The 20185-nt window shown below is 45.3% G+C and overlaps 1 protein-coding gene across 1 annotated transcript in view; it reads left to right on the forward strand.

Annotated features, from left to right (window-relative positions):
- The first annotated feature begins 774 nt into the window (after window positions 1-774).
- LOC308331898 (peptide-N(4)-(N-acetyl-beta-glucosaminyl)asparagine amidase-like) overlaps window positions 775-20185 on the forward strand; it is a 20072-nt gene continuing 661 nt past the window's right edge. Inside the window, exons 1-11 of the mRNA XM_080787429.1 lie at window positions 775-1045; window positions 2527-2641; window positions 2768-3091; window positions 3536-3698; window positions 5513-5732; window positions 6425-6546; window positions 7907-8052; window positions 8558-8668; window positions 9366-9533; window positions 15492-15698; window positions 15841-16021. Coding sequence (XP_080643555.1) covers window positions 948-1045; window positions 2527-2641; window positions 2768-3091; window positions 3536-3698; window positions 5513-5732; window positions 6425-6546; window positions 7907-8052; window positions 8558-8668; window positions 9366-9533; window positions 15492-15698; window positions 15841-16021 — 1855 coding nt within the window. The 5' untranslated portion in view covers window positions 775-947. The remainder of the gene's footprint in view (window positions 1046-2526; window positions 2642-2767; window positions 3092-3535; window positions 3699-5512; window positions 5733-6424; window positions 6547-7906; window positions 8053-8557; window positions 8669-9365; window positions 9534-15491; window positions 15699-15840; window positions 16022-20185) is intronic.

Consider the following 20185-nt stretch of genomic DNA (forward strand, 5'->3'; position numbering starts at 1 on the left):
TGGTCTTGTTTATAAAGTGTAGTTGTTTATTTGGTCGTGTTTCTAAAGTGTAATTGTTTATTTGGTCTTGTTTATAAAGTGTAGTTGTTTATTTGGTCTTGTTTCTAAATTGTAGTTGTTTATTTGGTCTTGTTTATAAAGTGTAGTGTTTATTTGGTCTTGTTTCTAAAGTGTAGTGTTTATTTGGTCTTGTTTCTAAAGTGTAGTTGTTTATTAAGTCTTGTTTCTAAAGTGTAGTTGATTATTTGGTCTTGTTTCTAAAGTGTAGTGTTTATTTGGTCTTGTTTCTAAAGTGTAGTGTTTATTTGGTCTTGTTTCTAAAGTGTAGTTGTTTATTAAGTCTTGTTTCTAAAGTGTAGTTGATTATTTGGTCTTGTTTCTAAAATGTAGTTGTTTATTTGGTCTTGTTTCTAAACTTTGATTACCATTTAAACCAGTCGTTCTCAAAGATCTCCATGTCAATGAGATATGATGGACCCCCAACTACATTTAATGTAGGCCTATTTGTGCCAGGGAGCTCTGTAACAGATGTGTGTTTCAATAGAATGTTCCACATTTTTGCACTTTCCCCCCTGCCTCAATGTTTTTTTAATACCAGCAGATCTACAAGCTCGCAACAATAAATAATGTGGCCTCTTTTTGGGCGCTGGTTTTCCCAGACCAGGTTGCTTAGTTCTCTCCCAACCTGGCCACCCTTTGTGAATCAGGACCCCTAAAGGTATTACAGACAGGCATCTAGCAGGACGCCTAAACGACCAGGAAGTAAATATATACGCTTCAGTTTGACAGAAAGTGACACTACAGTAAAACTATATATATATTAATGATATAGCTCTATGTTTTGACACTACAGTAAAAAACACACGTTCGTTTAGTGCTGTGATAAATTAATAACGTCAGTTATTAAATCAACACTTTATTAACATTAAGGTGAGTTTTATTAAATCATGGTTTCTCCTGGAGTTTCGTCGCTGTTGGAGAATCCTAACGAAGAGTTCCTGGAATGCTCCAAACTGCTGATAACCTATGCTGACAATATTCTGAGGTAATAATAATAATATAATATTGAGGTAAACATGTCATCTATAACTCTATGAATGTAATATTATTGCCAACATTCTGAGGTAAACATGCTGATGTACATAACTATGACTGTAGCATTAATGGTGACATTCTGAGGTAACAAACATGCATGTACAACATGTACAACACATGCAATGTAAAACTGTGGATGTAATGCTAAAGACAACATACTGAGGTATACATGGTACTATACACACACAGAGGTAACTTGGCTTACATGCTAATGACATACTAATGGAAACATAAACATGCTAATGTCATACTAATGGAAACATAAACATGCTAATGTCATACTAATGGCAACACAAACATGCTAATGTATAACTATGCAAGTTGGAAATGCATGCCCCACCCAGTTATTATGTATGTGTCCTATGACCATGGAGTTATTGTAACGATGGAAGTTGGACATCCATGCCCCGCCGGGCTCTGCAAGACCCGTGTCCATATATGGAGTTCTATGTCCCGTTGTACCCGTGTCAGAGTACCGTTCCACCCATCTGTCTGTGTCCTTTTTATGCCTATATATGGAGATTTATGTATCTGTCTTCTCTGTGTCCCTTTATTCCTATCCGAGTAGAATAGTAAGAGAGTGGAACTATCCCATTGAGACAAAGCGGGGTGCCTATGGGCTATAGTTCCACACATTGGAACTATCCCATTGAGACAAAGCAGGGGTGCTATGGGCTATAGTTCCACACATTGGAACTATCCCATTGAGACAAAGCAGGGTGCTATGGGCTATAGTTCCACACATTGGAACTATCCCATTGAGACAAAGCGGGTGCCTATGGGATGTCGCTCTGGATTAAGAGCGTCTGCTAAATGCCTAAATTGTAAATTGTAAATTGTAAATTGTATGGGATGGTGAATGTGTTCTATAGATGTTTAACACATGGTGAATGTGTTCTACAGATGTTTAAAACATGGTGAATGTGTTCTATAGATGTTTAACACATGGTGAATGTGTTCTACAGATGTTTAAAACATGGTGAATGTGTTCTATAGATGTTTAACACATGGTGAATGTGTTCTATAGATGTTTAACACATGGTGAATGTGTTCTACAGATGTTTAAAACATGGTGAATGTGTTCTATAGATGTTTAAAACATGGTGAATGTGTTCTATAGATGTTTAACACATGGTGAATGTGTTCTACAGATGTTTAAAACATGGTGAATGTGTTCTATAGATGTTTAACACATGGTGAATGTGTTCTACAGATGTTTAAAACATGGTGAATGTGTTCTATAGATGTTTAACACATGGTGAATGTGTTCTACAGATGTTTAAAACATGGTGAATGTGTTCTATAGATGTTTAACACATGGTGAATGTGTTCTATAGATGTTTAACACATGGTGAATGTGTTCTACAGATGTTTAAAACATGGTGAATGTGTTCTATAGATGTTTAACACATGGTGAATGTGTTCTTACAGACATCCAGAAGAAGAGAAGTTCCGCTCCATTCGTATCAGCAACCCCACATTCTCCACCAAGCTGCTGCCAATCAGAGGAGCCGTGGAGTGTCTGTTTGAGATGGGCTTTGAAGAGGTACAGTTTACAGTAATGACTATATGATGGGCTTTTTCTTTGTTATTATTATTATTATTTTTACGTCAGACTTCGGGGCTCTACAGCAATGATTACTATGGTAATCCAGATGTTTAATGCTTCCAGGCAGAGACCCACCTGGTGTTCCCCGGCTCAGCGTCCGTGGACCAGCTGAGGCTGATCAGAGAGTCCATCGCAGCCCAGCGCTACGGGAGGCTCCAGGGGAGGACCGCGGAGAACAACAACCCCTCCTCTGCCCAGAACAACAACCCCTCACCGGGCCAAAACAACCCCTCCTCTGCCCAGAACAACAACCCCTCACCGGGCCAAAACAACCCCTCCTCTGCCCAGAACAACAACCCCTCACCGGGACAAAACAACCCCTCGCCGGCCCAGCCAGTTCCCGTGGTGATGCCCCCTGCCCCGTCACCCTCCGGTACCCCCGCTCTGGTAAAACACAAATAATAATAATAATAATAATAATAGTAATCTTTATTGTCTTCTCAGGTCTGTTCAAACACCCACATGTGTTTTCCTATATGATAAAACGTTTAAAAAAAGAAATGCCACGCACATATTTTTCCAGTGCATTACGGCAGGCCTTGTTGACGGATTTGGAAGTGATTTTTTTAGGTATTTTCCCAAAAATGAACCAGTATTTATTGTGTAAAGTCCATGATATTTACATTGGAATGAATGAGCCTGGCTGGAGAGTCTCCAAGTCGGAGTGTCTAAGTGGGAGAGGGCGGGGCTTAGCTACAGGTGAATTCTCTAAAATATCCTGTTGCCCTCAACCTCTCCGCAAATCCAATCCAGCCAATTCATACATTTTTGCTTCCCGTTTTAAAACGAACGGTCAGTCCCTGACCCTGTAGTTCCTCCTGTGTCCACCAGGAGAACAGCGCGAGCTTCTACGTGACGCTACAGTCTAACTTCCAGCACGTGACGGTTTACGAGAACGCCGATCTGCAGCGGAAAGCCAGAGAACGCATCCCTCACCTGAGGCTAAACGCTAGCGCTAAGGAGAGGCTTCAGCGCGCTCTACAGGACGACCCAGGTACTGCACTCATACTGTAACGGAACACATCTGTTACGAAACGGTTCAAGTCTAGGGGTTTTACTGCCCGTAGGAAAGAACAACACGACGACTTGCGCGACGGCCAGCTTCCCGGAAGCGCTCTCCTCCTCCGCGGCAGTCGTCCGCGGAAGTGGAGCTTTTTTTCTCCATCCACCAGCTGTCTAAAAACCCCGGAAAAAAAAGAAGCTGCGCAACAGCTTCTTCTGTCCGCGGCGCAAAACCGTTTTCCGCTTAGGTCTGGAAACGGGGACAGAGAGTGAGCTTTATAGTCCAGGAAGCGAAGGCCTGAGGAACCACAGGACCAATCCGAGGCCTGAGGAACCACAGGACCAATCCGAGGGCTGATCAGGCTCCCAGCCACGCCCTCCTCAGGACGGCAACACATTAGGGACAACAATGCTCAGCACCTGCAGGGGACAGAAGCAACAACCAGTACCAGGCAACATAATAGGCGCTCCTCCTATAACCTAGTACCTGCTAAACAAGCATACTAATAAATATATATAGATATGATAGCATCAGCTCTATATATATTTATCATCATTAATCAAACATAATCAAAACAGCCAACGGCTGAGGCTGAGTGCTAGCGCTAAGGAGAGGCAGCAGCACGCCCTGCAGGCCCGCCCAGGTACTGCATTCTATGTAAGAGAGGCTCCTGGGTGTCTGAATGTTCCGGGGACCCCGCCGGGACCCCCACACGGAGTTGCACCACTCTGGTGGGTCCCTGGGGGGTCCCTGGAACAACATGTTTTCAGATGGGGCTCGGCGGCCAATTACGTATCATTTTTGGGGTCTTTGTTATGAAATAGTTTGAGCACCACTGATATAGAAACATGAGGTTTTCCACAAAACTGTCCAGGAATTAGAAGACATTTGTAGAATCTGGTCTCAGGTCTTCATGGGTTAATCGCATTATGGTTGTTTCAGAGCGCAGACTAGGTAGATATTAACCCATTCTGACCGGGCACCCATTTTGGTGTTGGCATCATGTTATGCTTTAGCTATTGAAAAATAGCAGATCTACAAGCTCATATCGCGCCACCGAGTGGCGCGATACGAGCTTGTAGGTCTGCTATTTTTGAAAAATCGAAGAACGACTGACATTTTTCTAGAATCTGATCTCAGGTCAGAATGGGTTGATCAGACCAGAGTGTGTCCAGTGGAAACCTCATATGAATCTGATCTCAGGTCAGAATGGGTTAATTCGCCGTTGGTAGATGATTATAGTTATTATGGAAATCCGTCTTTGTCGCCGACATCGTGACCAGGCTGATGCGTTGTGATGACGTAACCGGAAATCAAGCTATAACTCGCTTGCAAGGGCTTCTGGGAATCTGAGTCCAATGCAAAAGAGTTCTTTCAGAGTGCAGACTGGGCCAGGCAGATATTAATCATATTAGTCATATCTTATTGTTCTTTCAGAGTGCAGACTGGGCCAGGCAGACATTAATCATATTAATCATATTAATAATAACGCTACCAGAGCATCAAATCTCGCACCACCCGTCTCAGTAACAGTTTCTACCCCCAGGGGGCAGTCAGGCTGCTGAACAGCTGACCTTGAACTGTTTTGCACTGTTTTGCACTGTTTTGCACTGTTTTGTCACTTCACTTTTTTCTGTTTTTTGGTCTTTTTCTTGCACTATAGATGTTTGTTTATGCCCTGTGTATGTAAGACTGAGAGTGCTCTGAGAAAAATAATTTTCATTGTATTTATACACATGACAAATAAACCTGAACCTGATATTAATCATATTAATCATATTAATGATATCTTATGGTTCTTTCAGAGGTCAGACTGGGCCAGGCAGACTTCCTGGTCCTGGAGCTGCTGTCGTGGTTCAAGCAGGAGTTCTTCTCCTGGGTGGACCTTCTGCCCTGTGGTCAGTGTGGAGGTCAGACCTCCAACGCTGGCCCTCTGACCCCCACGGCAGAGGACCTGCGCTGGGGAGCGCAGCGTGTGGAGAGCCACTACTGCCAGGCCTGTCACGCTGCTACCCGCTTCCCCAGGTAGGGAGGGTGTGTGTGTGTGTGTGTGTGTGTGTGTGTGTGTGTGTGTGTGTGTGTGTGTGTGTGTGTGTGTGTGTGTGTGTGTGTGTGTGTGTGTGTGTGTTTTTGTGTGTGTGTAGGAGTTCGTCTATTTGCTCAGACACTAAAGTAAAATCGTCCATTCATTGTCGATTGGAAATTCATATTTTTTGTAGGAAAAATAATATTGATTTGCTCAGACACATTATGATGTAAGTTCTTTGTGTAGTTTTTCTTTCTTTTTTCCTCTTAAAATTGCTAAATTCAAAAACTTTGCATTGATCGAATTGATTATTTCCATTGCACAACGATTCGTTACCGATTATCTCCATTTCGAAACCATACGATACAAAGTCAAACGATACAATATTTTGCCATTTACATTTCGATATACTTTCGATTTTATTTAAATTAAAATCGATATTTCGATAGTTACTATACCGCTACACCCCCACTGGCCTTGGAAGTCCTCGGGATCCCCCAGGAGGAAGTCACTAATGTTGCTCTGGGGGGGGGGGGGGGGGGGTGGAGTCTGAAGGTGTTGCCCCCGCGACCCGACTACGGATAAGCGGTTGAAGATGGATGGATGGATGGATGTTGACCTACAGTGTGTTTAGTGAAGAGTTGCTTGTAGTTTCCTGCCTCCTGACCAGCAGAGGGCGGTGTCGTTTCAGATACAACAACCCGGAGAAGCTGTTGGAGACCCGTAGGGGGCGCTGTGGGGAGTGGGCCAACTGTTTCACTCTGTGCTGCAGATCTCTGGACCTGGAGGCTCGTTATGTCTGGGACAGCACAGGTAATTAACACACACCTGGAGGCTCCTTATGTCTGGGACAGCACAGGTAATTAACACACACCTGGAGGCTCGTTATGTCTGGGACAGCACAGGTAATTAACACACACCTGGAGGCTCGTTATGTCTGGGACAGCACAGGTAATTAACACACACCTGGATGCTCGTTATGTCTGGGACAGCACAGGTAATTAACACACACCTGGATGCTCGTTATGTCTGGGACAGCACAGGTAATTAACACACACCTGGATGCTCGTTATGTCTGGGACAGCACAGGTAATTAACACACACCTGGATGCTCGTTATGTCTGGGACAGCACAGGTAATTAACACACACCTGGATGCTCGTTATGTCTGGGACAGCACAGGTAATTAACACACACCTGGATGCTCGTTATGTCTGGGACAGCACAGGTAATTAACACACACCTGGATGCTCGTTATGTCTGGGACAGCACAGGTAATTAACACACACCTGGATGCTCGTTATGTCTGGGACAGCACAGGTAATTAACACACACCTGGATGCTCGTTATGTCTGGGACAGCACAGGTAATTAACACACACCTGGATGCTCGTTATGTCTGGGACAGCACAGGTAATTAACACGTGTGTCACTGTGCAAAAAGCATGGAATACGGATGTGTATATTACAGGAAACTCCCGTTAAACTTTCCAACAAACTCCGGTAAACTCCCGAATTGTACCATCACACCTGTATCTTACCGTATATTAACTGTATATTACCGTATATTAACTGTATATGCTGCTAAACTTGAGGTTTACGGGCAAATCTAGTCCCCATAATTCCCGTTAACTCCTCTTTTCACGCAGTGTGTTGTCTGTGTTTCTGTGTGTCAGACCATGTTGTATTTCTGTGTGTCAGACCATGTTGTGTTTCTGTGTTTCAGACCATGTTGTGTTTCTGTGTGTCAGACCATGTTGTGTTTCTGTGTTTCAGACCATGTTTGTTTCTGTGTTTCAGACCATGTTGTGTTTCTGTGTTTCAGACCATGTTGTGTTTCTGTGTTTTAGACCATGTTGTGTTTCTGTGTGTCAGACCATGTTGTGTTTCTGTGTTTCAGACCATGTTGTGTTTCTGTGTTTCAGACCATGTTGTGTTTCTGTGTGTCAGACCATGTTGTGTTTCTGTGTTTCAGACCATGTTGTGTTTCTGTGTTTCAGACCATGTTGTGTTTCTGTGTTTCAGACCATGTTGTGTTTCTGTGTTTCAGACCATGTTGTGTTTCTGTGTTTCAGACCATGTTGTGTTTCTGTGTTTCAGACCATGTTGTGTTTCTGTGTTTCAGACCATGTTGTGTTTCTGTGTTTCAGACCATGTTGTGTTTCTGTGTTTCAGACCATGTGTGGACGGAGGTGTTCTCGGCGTCTCAGGGCCGCTGGCTCCACTGTGACTCGTGTGAAAACGTGTGTGACAAACCTCTGCTGTACGAGCTGGGCTGGGGGAAGAAGCTGGCCTATGTCCTGGCCTTCTCCAAGGACCAGGTGAGACCCTCACATGTTCTCCCCCTGTCCCCTTAGGGTAGGTACCCTCACATGTTCTCCCCGTGTCCCCTAGGGTAGGTACCCTCACATGTTCTCCCCGTGTCCCCTAGGGTAGGTACCCTCACATGTTAGCCCCGTGTCCCCTAGGGTAGGTACCCTCACATGTTCTCCCCGTGTCCCCTTAGGGTAGGTACCCTCACATGTTCTCCTCGTGTCCCCTTAGGGTAGGTACCCTCACATGTTCTCCCCGTGTCCCCTAGGGTAGGTACCCTCACATGTTCTCCCCGTGTCCCCTAGGGTAGGTACCCTCACATGTTCTCCCTGTGTCCCCTATAGGGTAGGTACCCTCACATGTTCTCCCCGTGTCCCCTAGGGTACGTACCCTCACATGTTCTCCCCATGTCCCCTAGGGTAGGTACCCTCACATGTTCTCCCCGTGTCCCCTAGGGTAGTGTCCCCTAGGGGGCGCTCTAGGGCAGGTATAATATGTTATATTTCCATACAGGTGGTGGACGTCACATGGAGGTATTCCTGTAACCACGCTGACGTGCTGACGAGGCGGACGAAGGTTCAAGAGCCGTGGCTCAGACAGACCGTCAGTGGACTCACTGCAATGGTACGTGTGTGTGTGTGTGTGTGTGTGTGTGTGTGTGTGTGTGTGTGTGTGTGTGTGTGTGTGTGTGCGCGTGCGTGTGCGCAAGCGTGTTTACGTGTGCGCGGTCCTGTGAAATTGTCGCGCGTCCTCGTTTGTGTGCACACAACACAACCCCGACTCACCAGACCTGGATTCTGTTTATCTTTTTATTACGCTTGCGTTGTCGCGCCGCTCTGGAGCAGAGCAGTGATTGGTCCAGACCCTCATGAGCAGAGCTGTGATTGGTCCAGACCCTCATGAGCAGATGCTGTGGTTGGTCCAGCTTTAGTTTTATCATGTAACTTTGTAACGCTACTGATGTTTGTTGAAAACAAAGTATTCCATTGTGGTTTAACCTTAGAGTATATATACTCTAAGGGTTTAACAGGCCAGAGTATATATACTCTAAGGGTTTAACAGGCCATTTTCTATGTCAGTCAATCAAGTCACCTTAATTCAAGTGTTCGGATGCCAAATTAATTCAATATTTCTTTATTTAAATGATATATGTTTTAAGGACACGTCATGTGATCTACTGGAACACCGCTGTTGTAGAAGGTCATTCATTTTGTTACGTGTGTGTGTGTGTGTGTGTGTGTGTGTGTGTGTGTGTGTGTGTGTGTGTGTGTGTGTGTGTGTGTGTGTGTGCGTGTGCGTGTGTGTGTGTGTGCGTGCGTAGAGGCAGCAGTCCCTGGGTTCCTCTAGGAGAACAGAACTCACAGACAGGCTGATGGTGGAGCTGGTGGAGTTCATCTCTCCTAAACGACCCACAGCTGGAGATCTGTCTGGACGCAGCTCTGGATCTCTGGCCTGGAGGACCGCTAGAGGAGAGACTGGAGACACAGCGGTATGATTATTATTATTATTACATTATAACTGGTCAATATGGTTATATATATATATATATTATAGCTCTGGATCTCTGGCCTGGAGGACCGCTAGAGGAGAGACTGGAGACACAGCGGTATTATTATTATTATTATTACATTATAACTGGTCAATATCCATCCATGTTCAACCGCTTATCCGTAGTCGGGTCACGGGGGCAACAGCTCCACCATGAGAGCTCCAGACTTCCCTCTCCAGAGCAACATTAGTGACTTCCTCCCGGGGGGGGATTCCGAGACGTTCCAAGGCCAGTGAGTCGATGTGTTTCCTCCATCTGCGCCTTGGTCTGCCCCGGGGGTCTCCTCCCAGTGGGACGTGGTCCTTGGTCTGCCCCGGGGTCTCCTCCCAGTGGGACGTGGTCCTTGGTCTGCCCCGGGGTCTCCTCCCAGTGGGTGCGAGGCGCGCGAGGCGCGCGATGCGAGCAGTGACTCTTTGGCTTAACCAACGATATCTCTAGGTCGTCCTCAGACGAGCCCTCCATCGTCGTTTCCAGTCATCCCGGTTCTCCATACATCTGACCAGTTCGTTGGTACTTTGCGCTCCTGCGTCGTTCTTGAGTACATCCACGTATGTTAGCGTTGGACGTCCTCGTGACCGGTGCCCGTGCGTTGGTTCCCACAGCACTAGTTTACTGGCTGGCAGCTCTTGGTGTCTTTGGCAGTGTCCTGCTAGTCTCATTCTCCTGGCTGCTATTTTCTGGGTCACCCTTGGCATTCCATCATACAGAGTAGTGTTTGTAACATGTGTGCTCTTATTGATGTTGAGTACTGCCCGCAACATTCTGGTGTAGCACCCATCGAGAGACTTCTGCAGGGTTGGCTTCAAGGTCCAGCATTCACTGCCATATAGGAGAACGGACTCTACCGTTGCGTAGAAGAAGCTTAGTTTGGTTTGACGGGGGAGGTTGGAGTTCCATACGCTGGCCATGCCGTTTAGGGCCCTCCATGCAAGGGCCTTCCTCACTTTCAGGTCTTGTTCGGTGGAGTTGACCCATGAGCCCAGGTACTTGAAGTCATTGACTTCCTTCAAAGCAGTGCCTTCTGTTGTTGTTACAGGTGGATGCTCTGATGGGATGTTATAAGTGATAACTTGAGTTTTCTTGGCATTCAGCCGGAGGCCAACCTTGGCACATTCTGACTCCACTCTGGTCAGGAGCTCCTGCGCTTGTTCCACGTGGTCAGAGAGCAGGCTGATGTCGTCCGCGTAGTCCAAGTCTGTCAGCACTACTGTTGGGTGTCGCCTCGACCTCCTTGGTGTTATGGTGAGGCCAAGGTCCTGCTCTCGTCCATTGATGGCCTTCCTCAACGCGTAGTCCAGGACTATGACGAAGAGGAAGGGGGCTAGGGTGTCTCCTTGCAGTACTCCAGCCACGATGTTAAACTCCTCACTGTTGCCATCTGGAGTCAACACCTTGGCCCTTGTTCCTGCGTACATGGTTTCTATTGCCCGGAGTAAGTTGGGAGGGACACCGTAGGCCTTAAGGATCTTCATCATCGTTCCTCTGTGTATTGAGTCAAATGCTTTTTTGAAGTCGATAAAACACAACACGGCAGTCAGGTTGTTCCTTTTGACCTCCTCAATTATTCTCCTTAGGGCCAAGATATAGCGGAGAGAAAGGCATGCTTGTATTGGTCTCATTTATTTGAAACAATAAGCAACAACTGTTGCAGCCTTCATGAAAGCAGTGACGCACAAATAATTAGGCTTAATAAAACATCCGACCGTAACAAGTCAACTGCCTGAAACAGGCATTACCTCTCAAATAAAAAATATCTATAATCCAGAAAATGTAGGGATTTAGCTTCTCTTTAGCTACCATTCAAAACAGTACACGCTGTCAAGTGTAAACGAAGTGGACATTTATTTCTTCTCCTCTTGCCGTAACATTACCTGAAATAAAGCGACATTTAATCGAGGCCTTATGACTTTTTCACTTTTGATGAATTGAACACATGGTGGACCCTCTTGTAAACGAGTGTAATGCTTAATTGGGTCGTCCACTCACAGTTAACAGTCTTTGTATTTCAGTTTGTGCTTGAAATTGATTGTACTGTAATTCTGCAAACTGTTAATACATTTCAATCAATCAATCAATCAAACGACAAACTCACAGCAGCAATTGCGAGACATGCAGGCTCGCGGAGCAAAGGAGGAATTAAACAATAAACAATATAGTAGTATCAGTGCAATAGTTATCACTATACAGACAATATGAACAGAGACATTACTTCTATTAACATAAGTATATATAAACGAAAACAAAGTGCAGCATTATTATTATTATTTGTGTCAAACTCACAGCCGCAATTGCGAGGCGCAAGCATGGCTCGCGGAGGAGCAAAGGAGGAATTAAACAAAACACAATATAGTATCAGATCAGTGCAATATAGTTATCATACAGAAAATGTGCAATATGAACAGAGGCATTACTCCTCTTAACATAAGTATAAACGAAAACAAAGTGCAATTAATTCTTCTTTTTTTTTTTTACATAAAATAAAACCAAGTGCAGGCCTGTGTGCTCACTGTGCCTTCATTTGAGGCTAAATACCGTAGGCCTATAACTAAATAAAACAAATGGCAAATGGCAAACACAAATAAAAAGACAAAGTATAATTAAAAACTAAAAAAAAGTATAGGCTTAACCCATTCTGACCTGGCACCCATTTTGGTGTCAGCATCATGTTATGCTTTAGCTATTGAAAAATAGCAGATCTACAAGCTCATATCGCGCCACCGAGTGGCGCGATACGAGCTTGTAGGTCTGCTATTTTTTGAAAAATCGAAGAGCGACTGACATTTTTAGAATCTGATCTCAGGTCAGAATGGGTTAATCAGACCAGTGTGTGTCCAGTGGAAACCTCGTATGAATCTGATCTCAGGTCAGAATGGGTTAATATAGGCTACTGAGCTTGCCTTTAGCAATAGGCCTTGATTGACACAATGACGACTCACTGCTGTCGGTTTGCATCCGAATTTCGTTGTGTGCCAAAAAAACCAATGTGTCTACATTCTATTTTTGTTGACAATAAATCCGGCTTTGGAGAAGATGCGCTCTGACGGTGTTGAAGTGGCAGGGATGGAGAGAATCCGCTTGGCTACTGCTGCCCATTTGGGATAACGTGGCGCGTTGTCTTTCCACCACGACAGTGGTCCGGAACTCGCTTTGGATTTGTCTCTAACAAAGTCATTCAGTTCTCTCTGCGCAGTCGGCCCCTCGTCCTGATCTCCCTCGGATCCATCATCATCATCATCGTCTTCCATTAACACATTTTGTACATAATACGTCCTGAAACGTCATAAGGATTGGAACCGAGAGGCGCCTTAGACGTCTGTGGACGTCCTAGCGACGTCCAAACGACGCGGGGCGAGATAATAATATTCAGAATAATTACTTTTTTTTTTTTTTGGCATTTCGCTTTTCGCTTGCCGTATGCTAACGCTCTGTGAAACTATTAGCTTGTCATTGACTCCCATGTTAGCGCGGCGGAAAGAATGACTCGTATCTCCTCATCCAGGGCGCTCTCCGTGGTGATGAATGGATCGATATGCTGGCGCTGCGTTTCTGCTCCTCATCCGTCTCTCCCGCAAAATATGAACTCTTTTTGGAGCGTATATAAATATATTAAGATGATCGGAGATTGTGATGGCACTTTGTCAGTCAACTTTTTTAAGAAAGTATTTCCGGTTCATGGCTTTCAAAATAGAAGCGATCACTACTCTGGCGATTACTCTGGCGCAAGCAGCGCCTTTATTTTGATACAGTTCCGGTACTAAATGTGTGTTAAGAGGAGTTGAGTCAGTTGACGTGTTCTCTCTCGGTCCGTTATTCTAGGCCTCTTAGCCGGTGAAGCCGTGTCACTGCCTCTGCCCTGGCTGTCGGCGTCACTCACGGCTTCCTCCCGGACCCTGAGCGCTGGTCTCACTCTCAGGCCCTCAGCCAACGGAGTTATCTCCGTGCGCACGGCTTCCTTTCCCTCGTCAGATAGCCACTTTAACCTCTTGAAGCGGGGGTCGACGGCTGCGCCCAGAACAGCAGCATCAGTCGGGTCTGAGAATTCCCACCTCCTATTCATTTCCTCCGTCAGTTTAAGTTTCAGAGCTTTTTTGGCGGGACTGTCGTCAGCTCCCACTGTGAGAAATTCGCTTTTAATCTTTGACAGCATTGGCACTACTCCTGATATGGACACATTTTCTTCTTTAGACAGCAGTTCAGTCAGAGTGAGAAAGGGCCGCAGGACGGCAGCGGTATCCTCTGCGATCGCCCACTGCTCCGTGGTCAGGTCGAGACTCCGGTCCGCTCTTCTGGTGATATTTGGATCAGACAGGACAGCGGATATTGGCCACCTTTGTTCACAGAGACGCTCTAGCATAGAACATGTGGAGTTCCAGCGTGTTGCGACATCTTGAATGAGGGAATGTTCCACGACATTCTGAGTGCGCTGTTTCTCTGTTAAGGCCGCAGTTTTGGTACAACTGTTTTTAAAGGCGGACACCAGTCGCCTTCCAAACCCCACGGTACGGGTTACTGGGTCGTGGTGTTTTAGTGCTGCATTAATGCAAAGCCTCTTCTCTGCAGGTATACCGTATGCGTCGGCTACTTCTCCAAGTCTGGCTGCAATGTTTACGCCTGTGTGAGACTCCTCCATTATCTTGGTCTCTAGCACGTACTTTTTCATTTCCCAGTCGCTGTTTATCACGTGAGCTGTCACCGTCATGTATCCTTCCATTTTTATACTGGACCATATATCCGTTGTGAAACTAACTGCAGCGCACCCATCAATTTCACTACGAATGTGATTCTTTATCACTTTGTGTTTTGCAGTAAGTTCACTTGAGACATACTCTCTCTTAGGCACACTATAGCCTGGCTCTGCAATTTTCATTAAACGTTTAAACCCTTTTCCTTCAATAATGTTTATTGGTCTCATGTCCATGGCAATCATTGAGACAATTCCAGCGGTTAAGGCACCCTTCCTGCGTTCTGTACATGTCCTCGCCAATGTGGTTTGAGTCGTGCTGGAACCGGCAGATGAACCATCCAGATTTATCTCATGCACCTAAAAACATAATGATAACAATTAGCCACGTGTCTAACCTTACATTAGGGGGTAATATGTTTCGCCTCCGAAGCACGTTTCGTTTATTATAATAATAATACTTACATGTACTAAGTGATTCTTCAAACTCGAAGTGGACTTGTGATACGCCATTTTCTTGTCACATAGTTGACACACCACTTGTTCTTTGTTCTCCTTGCATATTGAAAAATGCAACCACACTTTAGATTTATTTTGTGGCGGCATGACTGCATGCAGGCAGGCTGCTGTGTGTTGACTTCCTTGTTGTTACCGTGACGAGGGAGGGGGAGAGGGGAGGAGGCGTTGCGGTGCTGCGAGGCGCGAGCATGGCTCGCGGACCAAATGGGGCCGTTTTGCGGACCAAAAGCGGCCGCTTTAAAAAAAATGACTATTCGATTCAAAATTTAAAAATCGATTCCCGTGCGTATCGATTGAACATCGATTAATCGATTTTTTGGGTCAGCCCTACTTCTCACCCTATCTCTAAGGGAGATGCACTTCTCACCCTATCTCTAAGGGAGATGAACTTCTCACCCTATCTCTAAGGGAGATGAACTTCTCACCCTATCTCTAAGGGAGATGCACTTCTCACCCTATCTCTAAGGGAGGTGAACTTCTCACCCTATCTCTAAGGGAGATGAACTTCTCACCCTATCTCTAAGGGAGATGCACTTCTCTAAGGGAGATGCACTTCTCACCCTATCTCTAAGGGAGGTGAACTTCTCACCCTATCTCTAAGGGAGATGAACTTCTCTAAGGGAGATGCCAGCCACCCGTCGAAGAAAACTCATTTCTGTGTCTGCCCTCCAGGTGTAATGTGTGTATCTGCCCTCCAGGTGGAGCCAGCAGGGTGTGTGTTCACACCCACGGCCAGCGAGCGCAGCCAGAGGTTCTTCCAGCTGCGCTACAGCTGCGCGGCAGACCGCTACGTCAGAGGGACCACCCATGAGGGGACCACCCATGAGGAGACCCTGGAGGGGTGGAGGGCGGGCGTCTGGAAGAGCCAGGGGGTCTTCAGGAAGGAAGAGACTGACTGGAAGATGGTTAGTTTAATATTATAAACTGTGTGTGTGTGTGTGTGTGTGTGTGTGTGTGTGTGTGTGTAGGTGTGTGTGTGTGTACCTGTCCCGTTCAGAGGGGGGCTCCGTGGTTACTATAACACTGTGTGTGTGTGTGTGTGTGTAGGTGTACCTGTCCCGTACAGAGGGGGGCGCTGTGGGGAGCATCGTGTGGAAGCTGGACCTCTCCGCGGGGGGGGTGAGGGTGGGCCGCAGCCTGTCAATCAGAGCCTCCTCCCACACCTTCCACTCCGGGACGGTCACATGGTGTCTGAGGGCGGGGCCTAACGTCACCCACTTCATTGGAGGTAAGCACGGTCACATGGTGCCTGAGGGGAGGGGCCTAAGGAAGGTCACATGGCGTCTGAGGGGCGGGGCCTAATGAAGGTCACATGCAGAGCCATCCAATAGAAGAGTTACGATATTGAGGGGGTTAATGTAAAGTGAATGTCTCTCGCCCTATGAAATCAAGCCTTGCCCTCGTTTTTGCGAGATGAACACATGCAATACGATCCTGAAACCATGGTTACAGGAAAAAAGGTTTCCCTCGCTTGCCTTGCTGCCCCCTTTCTCACACACACACAGACGCACACACACACACACACACACACACACACACACAGACGCACAGACGCACACGCAACTTGTATCTTAAATAAATAAACCTGCATGACTTAAATAAAGCCGTCTGTTTCTCCTCTCGCTTCGCTTCCCTTGCTGCCCGCCCCCGCACGCACGCACGCACATATCGCAATTTGCAAGCAACTTTCACTGTGTTGTTATAGTTGTATATTAAATTATTAAAGTATTTTTAATTTAATATACAACAAGAACGAAAACCTGAACCTGTGAACCATGACTTAAATAACAAATAGGCACACACACGCCTCTGTTTTGCATATAGGTGCTCCTGTCTGTCTGTCTGTCTGTCTCTATCACTGTGGTCCGTCCGTGACCAACTGACCATGCACGCTCGACAGTCTATAGAGCGTCGCTGTCCCTCCCCCTTTCAGAACAACCAACGGCCCAGGAAATGAAAACGCAATACATTTCCCCATAGGCAGTTCTTATTTCATTTATTTAAAGACCTTTTACGCGTCGTACGAAGCCAACTCTTGTCGTGACAAATCATGACAACACACACAATTTTTCGGGCCAAACAAAGAATTAGAAAGTAGAAAAAAACGGCAGGTTACAACACTTTGTTGTTTTTCTTCTTTGTAATTATTTGTTTGGTCCAAAATATTGTGTGTGTCGTCATGATTTGTCACGACAAGAGTTGGCTTCGTACGACGCTTAAAAAGGTCTTTAAATACATTAAATAAGAACTGCCTATATGGGGAAATGTATTGCGTGTTCATTTCCTGGGCTGTTCGTTGTTCTGAAAGGGGGAGGGACTGCGACGCTCTATTTAGATTGCCTCGCAGTCGCTAGTCGCTGCAGGACTGTCAACTGTGGTAGTGGGCTGACTGGCTGGGTTAGCCTGTACCTATCTCTCCGATGCGGTTCCCACTTGCGCTGGCGCGGCACATTTGGCATTCCAGTGAAGCGTCGGGTTTATTAAACGAGAAGGAGATTGCACATACCGTACCTACGGAAAGACAGTGGCCTAGATGTAGATTAGGCTACAGTATATACAGTAGGCTACCCATGCATGTTGGGACTCTCCGCAGCACTGCACTATAGCAGTGATGTAAACAGGTTTTCAATGTAATGAGTCCCGGGATGCAGGGGTGGTCTTTTAGAGATGAGTCCCAGGGACATTTGATGAGTCCCACTTCAGCGACGTTTCAGAGTCATATTTTGCCATTTTTACAAATTGCAGCATTTAACTCCCATTTTAATTTATGTTGTTAAATTCATGTAGAAGAACGAAGAAAAAATATTATTATAACTAAAGCTGGCAAAATGTATTAGAATAAAAAAAGCTACATTCATACTACATACATATTTCATATGATTTTGGCTATATTAAATCTATAATAATTCTGCCAGTTTTTAACTGTTAATAAATCTTTATGTTTTCATTACACATTACACAATACATACAAAATAAAAATGAATGCTACAAAACTAACCTGGAGATTGAGTAGAAGCAGGCATGGAGGAGGTAGGCTGTGCACAGCGGCACACATCATCATCATTATCATTAGCAGATGATGATGTTACATTTAGAAAATAGGGTTGCTAATATTCTCTGTTGCCCTGCAGTTGGCTTTGGCACTTCTTTTTTTGGGGGTTGGGGGGGGGGGTGGCGGCATGTTAATCTGTGGTGGCACCGGTCCACAACGCACAACATACAACAGTGTCTGCGTTTCCCATTCAACCGGGTCTACTCCGTTTGTCACGCTCAAAAATGTTCCCGTCTTTCTGTCGGAGGCAGAGCCGTGTAGATGAGAGAGTTGCGACAACCCCGTTCACTGTTTATTCACGGAGCTTCATGAGTCACTGAACGGTATGTTGTCGTCACTCTCTCTCTCTAAACGGCTCTGGTCTCCAGGCTGCGCTCCACTAACGCTCTCTCTGAGCAAGATGGCGGCGCCCGTCAGACTGTGTTGTTGTTACAAACTATAGTGGTTCTACAACGATTCCTACGTGGATTTTATCGTTTATAGCGTAGGATGAGGTCGCATGCGGCCACGCAAAATGATCGTGTCCGTAGATTATTTATTGTTTTACCGCATTTTTCCCCCGCGATTATTACTGTACATGCTGAGAGTACAGTAGTGATTATTACTGTACATGCTGAGAGTACAGTAGTGATTATTACTGTACATGCTGAGAGTACAGTAGTGCATGTCATGGACACAGAGGTTGTTGGTGTATTATTACTGTACATGCTGAGAGTACAGTAGTGATTATTACTGTACATGCTGAGAGTACAGTAGTGCATGTCATGGACACAGAGGTTGTTGGTGTATTATTACTGTACATGCTGAGAGTACAGTAGTGATTATTACTGTACATGCTGAGAGTACAGTAGTGCATGTCATGGACACAGAGGTTGTTGGTGTATTGCGGCCCAAAACTATAAAGTGCGTTTTGGGACGCAAGACGCACCCTAGTTACATCACTGCTATAGGCTACTTTCCGACGTCCCGTCATGGAAATAGTCCAGCACAGACGGCCCAAATCCTCGCATGTATGCGCTCATGCAAAACACTGTTTAAATGGCTTAAAGCAGGGGTGCCCAGACTTTTTGACTTAAGAGCTACTTTAAAAATGACCAGCTCAACAAGATCTACCCACAAATAGTATGATCTCATTGCTGAAAATAGTAAAAACAAATGTACCTGAGGGGGCGAAATGGAAATAGTTTTTGTATGTATAACTTTGTAATGCTACTGATGTTTGTGCTCAACACTCTTGAAAACAAATATTCCATTGTGGCTTAATAGGTCATTTTTTTTATGTCAATCAATCAAGTCACCTTAATTAAATTCAAGTGTCGGATGCCAAATTATATATTTTTTAATTTAAATTGTATATGTTTTAGGGGCATGTCATGTGATCTACCTGCACAGCCTTTGTGATCTACTGGTAGATCGCGATCTACCTTTTGGGCACCGCTGGCTTAAAGGGACACTTTCCTGGGGGTCTTTATGTGTGTAATATGTGGTTTTAGATATTTTAGATTGTAGCAGTGAGCCTGTTGTCTCTGATGTCATGGACACTGGGCTCACTACCTTCCTCGACTACATGTTGTCTCAGTAAGACAGCTCTCCCCCTATCCACAAGGAGGAGCAGTGCACCAAAGAATTATGGGAATTGTAGTCCAGGAAGGTAGTGAGACCAGTGTCCATGACATCAGAGACAACAGGCTCACTGCTACAATCTAAAATATCTAAAACCACATATTACACACATAAATACCCCCAGGAAAGTGATCTAAAGCTTCTAAACGTCATTAACATATTATTTTTTGCAAAAAGGGTGAAGTGTCCCTTTAAGCATCAAGCGCAATTTTAATTGTAAAGTTGGAAATCTCCTACTAATTTCATATGACACAAAGACACATCGTTGATGTAGGCCTATTCCTTTTTTTCTTTTTTTTTTTTACATGTAGCCCACATACAGTTTTATATAAACATTTTAGGAGTGAATACATATGTTTAGATGCCTGTGGCAGCCTCTCAGCTGGTCAAACAATGCTGCTCCGCCGTTCTACCACAGAGAAACAGGTGAGGACGAAGCGTACGACAGCTCCCCACCAGACGTGACTTTTGGTCCTACTCAAGTTCAATTCCAAGCTTTGGCGGAAATGGTAAATATGGGCGTGTACCCATATTTTGGCGTACGCATGGTTGATAAATGAGGGCCAATGTCTCTCTCTCGCTCTCTCTCTCTCTAGGTAATGTGAAGTGAATCTCTCTCTCTCTCTCTCTCTCTCTAGGTAATGTGAAGTGAATCTCTCTCTCTCTCGGTAATGTGAAGTGAATCTCTCTCTCTCTCTCTCTCTCTCTCGGTAATGT

Source organism: Protomyctophum bolini (genome assembly GCF_963924005.1).
Source record: "Protomyctophum bolini genome assembly, chromosome: 17".
NCBI lineage: Eukaryota > Metazoa > Chordata > Actinopteri > Myctophiformes > Myctophidae > Protomyctophum > Protomyctophum bolini.